General features: G+C 35.2%; 1 protein-coding gene across 8 annotated transcripts in view; it reads right to left on the bottom strand.

Moving 5' to 3' along the window:
• The window catches only part of HEATR5A (HEAT repeat containing 5A), a 67436-nt gene that overhangs the window by 15764 nt on the left and 38859 nt on the right, over positions 1–12813 (bottom strand). For 4 of the 8 annotated variants that reach the window (XM_027709649.1, XM_027709663.1, XM_027709656.1 and 1 more), the window contains 9 exons: positions 12240–12430; positions 11637–11796; positions 10353–10542; positions 9537–9706; positions 6474–6500; positions 4452–4590; positions 3366–3548; positions 2305–2544; positions 1413–1594 (listed from right to left, as the gene is read on the bottom strand). In XM_027709649.1, the coding sequence (XP_027565450.1) occupies positions 1413–1594; positions 2305–2544; positions 3366–3548; positions 4452–4590; positions 6474–6500; positions 9537–9706; positions 10353–10542; positions 11637–11796; positions 12240–12430 (1482 nt within the window). The remainder of the gene's footprint in view (positions 1–1412; positions 1595–2304; positions 2545–3365; positions 3549–4451; positions 4591–6473; positions 6501–9536; positions 9707–10352; positions 10543–11636; positions 11797–12239; positions 12431–12813) is intronic. The other 4 variants (XM_027709679.1, XM_027709671.1, XM_027670254.1 and 1 more) reach the window with 4 other exon arrangements.

Below are 12813 nucleotides of genomic sequence, written 5' to 3' on the forward strand. Positions count from 1 at the left end.
AAAAACCTCTTCCTTCCTGAACGCTTGGCTTGATGAGTAGCAAGATGCCTAATGAGTGACATCTCCTTACTTAGAAAGAATACAGATTTAAGGAAACAAACAGCTGAAGTTGGTCAACTTTGAAAAGTTTAAAAAAGGGAGAGCACAAACCCCATTTGCCTAATAACAGATTTTAGCTACTCTCACTGTTGAAAGCCATTTCAATAAAGCCCAATAAAAATTTCCCTTGCTGCTTTAGCCTGCATTTGAAAACTCAGACTTAAGTCTGATGCTCTTTGGAATGAACGTATAGTACAAACACTACAAATACAAGTTTGTGAAAATAAACGAAAAGGATTTGTTGTTAATGGCAACTAATGACAGTTTTTTAAGACTCCCTAAAGCTCAGACTTCATTTAAGGAACTTCTGAACAAGATTTCAGGAAGTCATTACTCAAGTACAGAAAATCTATATCCATCTTTTTCTGGACTATTATGATATTGTTACGGAAAAAAAAATTAGAAGATAAAGACTTGATATTTAACTGTTTCACATCTCTTAAACTACCATGGAACAGCTGATCAGATCTATACATAGTATTAGCAGAAACACTTTAAAGGGTCCTGAAGGTTAAAAGGAAAATTATTAGCTCTACTTATGACCTGCTTGATGGTTTCAGACAGCAAGGACAGAGAGCGTATTTTTTCCTCTTAGTAGTTCCAGAGTAGACCAAGGCACTTCTTTCCCACAAAGAAGCGCCAGTAAAATAGAATTCTAATGGCAAAAGTGAGATTAAAGTAGGTTAGGATGTCTTCAGTGTCAGGATCTCTCCACTTCTATGAGAGAAAGTGATTTGACCTATTCAATCCCTGCTAGAAATTGAAGAATGGGAGCCAGATGAGGCTTAACACAGCTGTCTGCCATATTTAACACAAGTGCAGTCTGGAATGCAAAATGATTAGGACATCTTTTCTCTAAGTCTCGGCCAAGACTTAACTGAAATGGACCTTTTGAGTATCATCCATGCTTTTATCTTCTCTAGCTTATTTATTGGCCAAGATCTCCAAGTGTGATCACTGGTGTGCAAAGGCTACTTACTTCTGAGCCGAATTTAAAATTACAGTTGTTCCTAATATTTTTTGCAATACTTCCACACTTTGAAACCAATGCTTTCCAAAAATACCCTACCAATGATCTATTTTGGTTTTGCTGTATTCAAGAGGGGAAATGCCAAAACTTGAAAAACTTTGGAGCTTAGACATTATATGCCAACTAAAAAGATGATTTCTAAGGATGTTAAGTCTATAGAAATTAACAATATTTTCAGTAATAAACTCACTGAAATCCAACTCTTATGCACTGCAAAAGCAAATTTCTTTTAGTGATTGACTGTAACTTTAAACTTTTCTAAGTTACTAGTAATGGTGCTTACATTGGCTTGATATTGCTCCAGAATTACATGACCTGGAAACTCCGGTTCTGGAATAGCTGCAAATTTCCGAACAACAATTTGCAATGTTTGAAGCCCAGAAAGACGAAGTTGATCACTGTGATCTGTGGCAGCCATAAAAGCCATACGAACTAAATCAGCTAAATGCAATACCAAAAAGTCATCTGAAAAGAGAAATTAAAAAATAAAATAGTTTTATTAAATTTAGATATAACATGTTTTATAAGACTGATCCAAACATTTTCAAAATTAATATTTTACATTTTACCTTAACATGTCACTTTAGGCAGCTTACACATATAACAGTCTTACTTGGATATCTTATGTTAGCTGATCTAGGTTGCTTTCCATTTATATGTAAAAAAAAAGTACTTAGAATAAAGTGTAAATATCTTTATGTATAAGGCAGATTTTCTAAAAAAGAGCGTTGAGGAAAACACCTCCAGATAAACATAGAGAGGTATCAAAAAATGGCAGTGTTTATACCCGTAATTATGCAAATTATAGGAAAAAAAAGAAGTGGTGCTTTTTAAAGTCATACTCTCAGATACTCCCAGATACTGTGATGTTATAGGCTGATGTCAACTATCACTTCTGACTGCCAGTGCTTATGCAGAAACAATGGCTTCCTGCGTATATGCCATGGTACTATAACCAGGAAAGTGAGTGTAAATGGTGCAGTAAGATGCCAATATTTTAGCAAACAAAAATTGCTCTACACCTTAATAAATACAGGCTTCTAATCAGAATAATTAAAGGCTTCATTGATTACAAACAACAAATTTATAATGAACTTCACTAAGATGCAAAGAGCTAATATTTACTTTAAGCATACTTTGCATTCTATTGAATTCTTTCAGCACGTAACACATACCTCTTGAATCACGTTGTTTTCTTTCCTGAGCCAAAGTTATGTCAAAATGTGCATTGCATGCATTTTCACACTGGCTTATAATTTTACAAACACACTCTGCAGCAAAAACTCTGGTAGACCATCGTGGATTTCGGAAAGGATGGAACCTGTCATCGCTGTCGGATGTTAAAACAGATGCATCATCCACTTTGGCAGTTTCCTCTTCTTGAGTGGTATCTACTGAAGCTACTGTATTGAAATCTGCATTTAGGACACAGGAGAGAAAAATCAAAATATAATATTCTTTCCACTGTAACTGAAAACTACAGAAGGACTCATGGAAATCTCTTCAAAGTCTATCCCTAGCCTCAAATTCACTGTGACTCCCTTCAACCTCGGTGTCTTAAAGTAAATGCTAGAATTAAAATATGACAAAACTGCCTACATTTGGTTGATATTAGTTGCTGGAAGATAAGATCAATACCATGAAAGTAAACTGAGAAATGCAGTGAAAGAATCTTTTAAAATAAGTGTGACACATTAGAAGCTAGTAATGTTCCAAATCAAAAAATCTAAATCCTTGTTTTCCTCCTGCACTGCAGGTAAAAGAATTTCCTTTCTCCCCTCCCCTCCGCCCCAATATTTAGCACAGTAATTAATTTTGTCTGCTCAAGAGTTTCATCATGATATAGTAGGTTTGAATCATTCCTATTAGTAATAGAAGAGCCCATCTGAATATTTTTCATGTAGGTAATTGCAAAGGACTCAAGATCTCAAACATACTCTGCATTTCCATTTCTAATATGGAAATAAGTTAAGAATAAGAATATGAACAGGCAACACTTGCTAAGATGTTGACAAAAAGTTATTCAACAGGGAAAAGGCAATCAGAAGGGAGAAAGGCATATTCATTCCTCTGAAGGAACTAAGTTAAAGGGTCCAATCTTTCAATATGAAGGACGATGATACACTTCATAAATGCCAAACATTCAAGAAACATGAATACTTTTCCTTAGTGACATAGTGTGCTTCTGCAGACCTTATTTTGATTATGTTCTCAACTACAGTGTATTAGGGCTTACCAGCAGAGGCAGCAAGAACGTCTTTACAAAGCTTCAGCCAAAAAGAGAGCTTTTCAACTGCCATTGAAGTAAGCATATGAGTCAGAGTCTCTTTGATATCTTGGCACAATCTTTGATCCAATTCTTTGTCCAGCAAGCCCAGCAATGCCCCCTCCAGGCCTATTTCTCTGATGTTCACATCTGCTAAGAACAAAGTGTGAGTTGAATGCTGTACATCACAAAACTGCAGTAATGACAACAGAAACCCCACCGCATGTTGCACATGGGGTATCTTTTGAACAAATACCTACTAGCCCTGAAATATTTTTGAAACAGTTGTATTAGCTGCTTTAATACTGTATCTGAATACAAAACAAACTTTGAGTTTTTACAGAAACACAGTAAAAACAGGAAGAAAGTTATCCCAGGAAAAAAAAAATCCTACTCTCAATTTCACAGCATTATCATCACCACAGCATCTGAGCTCCTGAAAAAAATTACCTTTGGCCATATGATATTTCACATTAACTTCATTTTCATTTTGACTGCTATTTCACTTATCTTGCTTCATAAGGTAGTTCTAAAACAATGTTTTAACTTGAAAGGGAAGTTAAAACTATTCTTCAACAAAGTACAAAACTGGATAGACACATAGAAGTAATTTGTTAAATTACTAAGAACAATTTTTATTTGCTCAATATTATGAATTTTACATATCAGCAGTTTTACAAAATGGCTATAGTCTATATTTCTGGAAAATTTCCAAATAAGCCTGAACTGAAATCTGAAGTGAAATCATTTATTACCACCATCTCCTCACAGAAAGGCCCATGAGAACGAACTAGTGATCAGTCTCAGGCCTTTTAGCAAAAAGTTATTACAACAGCTACAGGCTAGACAGGCTTAGCTTTCTCTGGAATTCCTCTTGCATTTTCTCATTTTCTTCATTTTATCATAATTTGGTACTATAAAGAGAACTGAGATAGAAAACCATTTTGAGTTCAAGATTTCAAGAGTGTAGCAAAGTTTTCACACCCATAGCAGACTGAGTTCAAAATTCATTGTCAATGTGCCAAGCTCTTTGATCTGAAAACTTCAATGCATTACCTGGTGTAAAATCTTCTCTGCTCTCTTTTACTGATGCAACAGCATATTCTGATACTTCAGCAGCTTCTCTTTGCACAAGCTGACGTAAGCAAGATACCACTGCACGTCTCAGTAATAAGTATGAGCTACAGAGATTCATCTGAAACATGCAAGAAGATACAGTAAGATGGCTAACAAACCTCTACAGCAATACCTCAGAAAGGCTGGTATTTTCTGAACAACTGCAATTATGGCAAATCTGTTACATCAGTAAACATGTAATTGATGCTCTTTTTGCTCAGCTTTTTTTTTTGTCCGACCCCCAAATGAAAGGTTTTGCAACACCTGTAATCAATTTTAACATATCAGAGCTTTTAGCATTTTCTCTCCAAAGGCAACTTATAATACTGCTTTGGGGCTGAATCCAACTCCCAACCAATACTGGTAGAAAGACTCCCATTAACTTCAATGACAGGTGAATCATGGTCTCAGTGAACAATTAACTCTATTCTTTGACTACAGGATATATATATATACACACATATATATATATATATACAATGGGCTTGAAAACTCAGTACAAGAGAAAATTACTCAAATCATCCTCAGATGTAACGAGAGAAATGCCAATGTAATCAAGAGTGAGATAGTCAATCAGGTTTTAGTAAATCTGAACTCCATGCATGAAAGGAAGTTTAAAAGAAAGGACAAAGAGAACACTGCTGCAGTTTCATTGCAAAAAAATATCATATACTCAGTTTACATTAAATTATGTTTTAGAGAAGGTGAGAGAAAGGGTGAGAGCTACCGGTGAATGCATCACACTGAGACAGGTCAGCTCTTCTGAGCAGTTTCTAGCAAAAAGGTTCATAGCATCACCATATTTTACAACTATCAGGCCAGTGCATGTTTTTTACACTGGAAAACACACAATTATAGATTCATTATTACTGGAACAAGGAAAACCACTTAAAAAATCCAAGACATAGCCTCAAGGTTTTTTTGTTAGAGTGGAGTTTTCTGATTTTTATTTGCTTGCTTTCAATTTTAAGAAAATCTGAAGGGAATCCCAAAGATATGATAAATTAGCTGTGTGGTCAGGCAAGATGGCTACACCAATATTTATGCAGCTTCTTTTAAATTAAGTGTAGTTTATCATAAAAAAAAAATTCTTCTCTACAACTAAGTAATTGTGTGCCCTTAGCTATTACCATCCTTAAAATAGAGCTGAGTGTCTGCTGCAGGAAAACTTTGACATAAGACTATGCTCCTCATTTGTCAGCAACAGGCCAATATATGTTAGTCAAAATGACTAATATATATTACTTAACATATATTTAAAAAAACAACTTAAGGACAAAAAGAGTAAGCAATACAGAATTTCAGCTTTGTTAGATTAACAAAACTAAGCTTCGTCTTCGGAATTTCTATGCATGCACATGAATCTACAATACTCAGATTTACAGATTAATTGTGAAAAAAGATACACTCTGCATAATTCTTTTACAAGAAATGTGACTCAACAAGTATGTCTGTAAGATACTTTAATTGAAACTTTAAAACAAGTGAGGCTTTTAATGCAACACTTAAGCAAGCAGGTTACACGTTCTACTTTAAGTTGGACATGCATAAATTCCGTGCTCATTTTTAATAGGGGAAAAAACAGAGGACCCAATTTAGGCTACCAAATAACACAAGATGCACATTTTTCATCTCTCTCATTCTTCCACATTCTAAGCAGGGGACAGGACTAAATGACAGACAAAAAATGCAAGCATCACATTAGAACTTAAACAAACAAACAATCCCCTTTCTCTGCTTAACACATTAAAACCAAAATTATTCCTCACTAAGCACATAAATGAAATGTATGCCTGCCATCTACAGAAAGTTAGGAAGGATCTGGTTAGGATGACAATAAAATGCCACTTGACATGCTAAAAGAAATTACATTAAACTGGTTAAAAGGAAAGATAAAAGATGAAATAAAAACACCAATTTGCAAACTGCAAAATTTAGGATTAACAAGGCACAGGAACCTACCAACACAGAATTATCCAACAAGATTTCCTGCACAAAAAACAAACGACAAACCAGTCATGACAAAACCAAAATATAGATATCACAGTGATATCAACCACACATGGAGACTGTTATATGTAAATTCAGCATATATTAAAATTCAGAATCTTACCTCAAATATACCAAAACCCTAATTTGCTTACTTAATTTATCTTATATTTAATAAGTTGAACACACTTAAATTGCAATCCAGCTGCCTCTAAAATTAGTACTTAAACAGTACCAAGATAACAGTACAGCATAGTTATTGACAATGTATACTTATTGTGTGTTTCAAAATATCTTTAATATCTTAGAGCTGAAAACTTACATTCACTATGTTGAGGAATACTACAGCATAAGCTTACATGGATAAGCTCTTTAGCAATCTGTGCTCAACTAAGTTAGTTTCAGAGTTAATTTTAGACATGATTAAAAGCATGCAATTTCTATTCTGCTGGAGCCAAGAATTCAAACAGCGGGATAAACATTACTGTTAGACACCCCATGAAAGATCCAACTGACCAACATTGAACACTTTCAGAAAGAAAGGCATGACAGGCACATGTACACAATTATAAAAAAAAATAACACAAAAAACTGAGCCAGTGAAGCAATGTATCCATTGCCTAAATCATGTTTTACTAGTGCTAGTAAAGTCACAACCTGAACTGTCCAAATACTTTGGAGACCTGAACCATCTCATCCTCTAAGGGCTGGGAAGACAGGTGGAGGTGGCAGCTTGCAGCTGCTCACAGAAATTGTTAGCATGCCTAATGAGAGGCAGAGAGTGAGGGGAGGAGGATAGGGGGAAGAGACAAAGGGAGAGAGGGGGAGAGAAGAGGAGGGGATATGAGAGAGGAGAGGAAAGTAAGAGAGGAGGGTGAGACAAGAGGGAAGCAGGGGGGAGGGGGGTGGGGAGAATGAAAATTTTAAAAAGGCAAGTTTGATGGCACAGACGTTTTCCAAAATCCTTGGGGAAACAGGATGAAGAGGGTTATGCTACTAAATGCTACTAAAAATAGAAAAAAAATAATTCTTTGCACATTTGTTTTCAAATTGAGTGAGAATTCATTGACAGAGGGGTAAAAGATCACTCATCTGACCACAGATTCTTTGCCTCTCCTGTTTTTCTGCCCCAAATAAGGAGTGGAGTGGTGAATATTCACACTATCTAGTGCCTAGTTTTTATATGCTACTTCAAAATGCATTGCAAAGGAGGACAGTGACACTTCGTTCTCCAGCTTGCAGACATTTAAACTCATGAAGAATGATTAGCTGAGGGTCACCTTCTGAGCAAACAGCGCAGTCAAGAGCAGATTTCAGATCCAATAATTTATCCTGCTTCCATAGTAAGATGGTGGTTTAGTGGGTGGAAACTACATGGATGGATGGAGTGTTCTACAAATGCAGAATTCTGATTGTGCAATTATCTTCTCACAGACCTGAAAAGCACACACTCAAACCTTGTTTATGATACTCTTCAGAGATGTACTGGCATTTACTGAATTGTCAGTGTCAGCAAAATTGTCCCTAGTTGTATAACAAGTTCGTGGGAATGAGAAAAGTTCACCCATGTAAGGCCAGTGATTTCTTTGGATTCCTACCCTGTGAAGCCCAGAATCATTTCTGGGTTAGAGGGGAACACACACGTGTACAGATGAATGAACACACACACTTAAGCTACGAACCATGTTTTCTCTTAATTGAGTAATTTAACATTATGAAATTCATAAAGTACTGTATGAAGTACTTTGAGACCACTTGTAAAAACAATAAAAATCAGTAATATTGTATAGACAACTTTATCATGACGTCCTCTTTATTAGTTAGATAGTTGATATTAGCCAGAGACACAGAAGCAGACTGTACACAGACTTACAATGATCCCAAATGCTAACACATCCTCTGAGCAAGAAAGTGGCTTACATGGTTTGCTGTGATTTTATCAATGTAAGAAAAACTAGTTTTAACCCAGAGAGGAGAAAATAATTCTTAATGTATGTTAAAACAAAGAACACTTCAGATTAGTTCCAGGTCTTCTGCAATTAGCATATTCATGCCTATCACAAAGTGGGGCTTCAATTTTTCCTACCTCTCACAATCATGTTGCTAGTCAAACTGAAGGAATCTAAACTTTATCCAAAATTAACATATAGTCAACACCGATACACAAGAGCTACCCAGTAGAAGATGTGAATAAGAACTGTGTAAATACAGACAAGATTAAAACAAAACCCCACCATACTTTACTGTCTGTGGTTTTTTGTTTCTACCTAGCCCACAAAAAACCTCCAGGGCTAATAACTACCAGAAAATTACTTTTGCCTTTTTTTTTTTTAAGTGCTTCAGCACAAAAACTTTTCAAAGACAGAGAGATATTGAGTGAAAAGAAAAAGAAACAAAAAAAACCCCACAGCAAATAAACTCTCCCACCTCTGTGTCAAATGGGACTGAAAAAGAGTTTTGTTTATTTTTTCCAAAGACCTAGTTTGACTATTACTTATGTAACTGTCAGAAACATTTATACTGACTGCCAAGATGTCAGTACATTGAAGCATTAGTGCTACAGAAATCACAAAACAGAGAAATCTATAATTTTTCAGCATCATGAAAGAACAAAACGAAACCAAACAATTCTCAGTAATCAGTACACAAATATTTTTAATCAATTCTTCACCCAAGGCATAAAAAGCAGCAGAAGGGAAAAAAATGGTCAACATAAAACAGCTGGTAAAAATCCAGCAGAAATTTGTAATGAATGGTATATCCTGCCAGACAACTAGCCTTAAGAGCAGCAGAATGCGCCTGCAAGCAGTTCAGAAGGCCAAGATTTCTACAGAATGTGCTCATCTTGTAAAGGGGAAGCATAAACTGAGGGAAAAAAAAGAAAAAATATAGAATACTTGCCTGTAGGAGGACACAAAACACCTTACCCCTACACAATGATCAGTTTCTCTGGTTAAAAAAAATCTGCATTTTTTAAGTGTTTCTGAGCAAAATGTTTTAAAATACAAGGATATAGACTAGTAAATATATACTCACACATAGGCAGCTTACAAGGTTAGACAAGTTGACGTGTCGAGGAGCAAACATGTGAAGCTGCTGAAGGCAAGAGATGGCTTGAGCCTGAACAAGGCAGTCAGGATTATCCTGCATCACTGCACAGCCCAAGAGGCAGGAAGTTCTTAAGGCTGAAACTGTTGTACTGCTGCCTATATTTGGAATAAAAAAAGTAGGATTTGTTTGTTTGTTTCTTTTAAAACATCTCTTTTTTGTTTTTTTGGGTTTTTTGTTTGTTTGTTTTTTTGTAATAAAAATGATAACCTGTTTCTTCCCAAGCCAGCCAATGTTCATCCTCTTGAAGGATAGCTTCTGTGTCTGTGCTATACTTTGATATCAACAAGTAATGATCACATTACTCTCTGGAAATTTCACTGTCCATTTATCTAAAAGGTGATTTAGATGCAAATTTTAAATGTGTGCATCATAACTAAGACACAGATTGGCTCCTAACTCTTGAAATAGGAGTATCTTCTGTTCTCATGCTAGAATTATAAGATGTAAAAATGTAAGAATTGTAAAATGTAAAAATTTATGTAAGAAATTTCATCCCGAGGCAAGGCTTGGAGAACCAGTTCAAACAAAGGAAATGATGTCAAGAAGACACACTATTTTTAGAAAACTAGCAGTCATGTCATCTTGATTGCATAAAGTCATGGCCTGTGAAATACTGTCTTAAAACGAGGAAAAAAATCTTAGCATCTGCTTGCTTGTTACAATTTCAATCACACATTCAAACAATGTTTAGCAATTCTGTTGCTAATCCAAACCAAGCTGATGCTTTTGTATGTTACATACCTTGCAACTCAGGGCCCAGCGTGGTAATAAGTGTATTTAAACAGCGACCAAGGCTTTGGTGAACTTCAGCATAAGCAGGAGGCACAGTCAACAACAACATGAGAACAAGAGATAAGGTAGGTTCCACATGCACATGATACAAGGGCCCAGCCAAATCTACTATCAGTGACAGAGAGTGTAGTGCCCATGCCTGTAAAATAAGAGAAGTCGTCATGTAATGTTTATGTGATAAACGTAAGATTTTTTTAAAAACTTGATAGTTCAAGTGAAATTCAGTAATGAAGTGCAATAAAAGTTGCACTTTTAGGTTCCAAAGGAACAAATGGAGAGGTTATAGAAAGAAACATTAAGAATCTGATGTTGAATAAGTAATTTTGAATATTTTACAAGGAACTGTATATTCTGCAATGCAACAACTATTTCAAATTTGCCATTGTTAATTAACAAAAATTTAAATTTAGTAGTAAATTAATTTAACAGTGATTATTATTCCTTAAATACATTCTACTCTTTTTAAAGTTTCTTACAGTTCCATGTGCAAGAACAAGAGAATTGTGAAAAAATAGAGTTGCTGAAACAACCTATTGTTTTAGTTGGAGTTACTTTGCACCAATAGCCACATCTGTTTCATGTCAACATACAGTTCTTCTCTGTGTAAAGATATTGTGAAAAAAGCTTTAAAAATTCTTTAACTGAGATTTAGAAAAATACATTAAATACACTCAATGTCTCTTAAAGCTATTCTGATAGATAACAGTTTTAGCCACAGAGAAATAATGTGAATTAATCTTCAAAACTTCTTGCATTATTCAAGGATGTATATTCACCAAGTTCTACAGCATTTAGGCTACAAATCCCTGCTATTTACTACATGACCCTTCAACAAAAAATGTGATGTAAACATTGTAGAAGAGACAAAAATTGACACAAACAAAAAAACTCAGGTACTATCCAGTCAAGGTCAAGATATAGGTGAATGTGAAATGAATTAATTCCTAAAACATCAGATATTGCTTCTGAAGCCAGTATATCTTAGCCTTATCAGCCTCACTGATCATTAAGTAAGAACCTCATACATATCATCATATTTGTTGCTAGGGAAGTTGTTGAAGGTGGATTTCGAGCAGGGGCTATCTTCTACATTTCCCTTGCTGCTCTAACCATTGCCTGTGAGGTATACCTAAGAAGTCGTGAAGTGTTACTCTTACAAGAAAAGAAACTTTATACCCCAGAATATAATTCAATTAATTTGTAACACAACATTTTTATATAAGTGGTAAGTACCTGTACATCAGGAGAAGTACTGTCCTGAGATAAAGTATACAGGATTCCAACACATGCATTCAGGTGCTGAGTAGAACCTATTCCTCCTAGGTACCTATACAGACATCCCAGAGCCAAAGAATGACCTGTTCTTGATACCACATCCCTGGCGGATTTTAGCCTATTAATTGAAAGAAAGCTGTTAGTTTAATCACCAAGACTCTTACTACGCAATAAGCACATCTACCAATGAAATTCCTGGTATATAATAAGCAAAACATTTTATTAGACACTGTTACATTGCCAAAATTCTAAGTTCATATATCATTTCTTTTCTGAAGAAAGTACCAAAATTATTTTAGATACACTTAAATGATGTTGCTAGAACAGCAGACAATTTAATTTATTTGAAAGTCCACATGGTTACTTAGACAACCTTCTTCAAGATCACCAAAACTAAGAACTACATGCAGAACTCAGGCTGTGTTTTTTTCTGTTAATTTCTGAAATGACATGAAATTCATGAAGGAAATAATCTTTTAAAAATTATCATAATAGGTGCTAGGTAGATTTCTCAAACATTTTTATAAACTCAACTAGTAACCATGCTTTTTTTGAACTTACTTGTCAAAACTGACTTGTGCTAATCCGGCGGTGAAGGCACTGTCAGAAATCACCTGTGCCAATCTGGCCAAACACTCTGCAGCAGCACACCTTAGGAGTGGATTATTGCTTTCCAAGGCACCCATTACCAGTGCCAGGGCAGACCTTCTAACTTCTTCTGAACCTAAACTTCCCTTGCAGTTAGCCAAATGCTAAAAATAAATATTAAATATATTAAACAGAATACGAATTAGAATGTGCTTTTCTGTCATGCAAAAAACACAAGACCTGCAGAAGGAATTTTATTTTCTTCCACTTTACCTAAGGAATTCCTCTCTTTTTATTTGCTGTTTTGAGAGTTAGACATCTAACCCTGCATAAGTGTACATCACAGCACAGCATTATAATATCAACATTACTATTTTAAGAAATACTGGACAGATTGTAGTAGAACAAAATAAACCAACATATAAGCATAAACTTTAGGAAATAATATCAAGAAGAAAACCAGTGAGAATGGAAAGACACAAAGAAAAATTTCAGTCCAAAATAAGAGTATGAGCAAAAGCTCTAGCAGTTATCTGGATTCCATATT

The sequence above is a fragment of the Neopelma chrysocephalum genome, unplaced genomic scaffold, assembly GCF_003984885.1.
Source record: "Neopelma chrysocephalum unplaced genomic scaffold, ASM398488v2 Primary Assembly neopelma1_24, whole genome shotgun sequence".
NCBI lineage: Eukaryota > Metazoa > Chordata > Aves > Passeriformes > Pipridae > Neopelma > Neopelma chrysocephalum.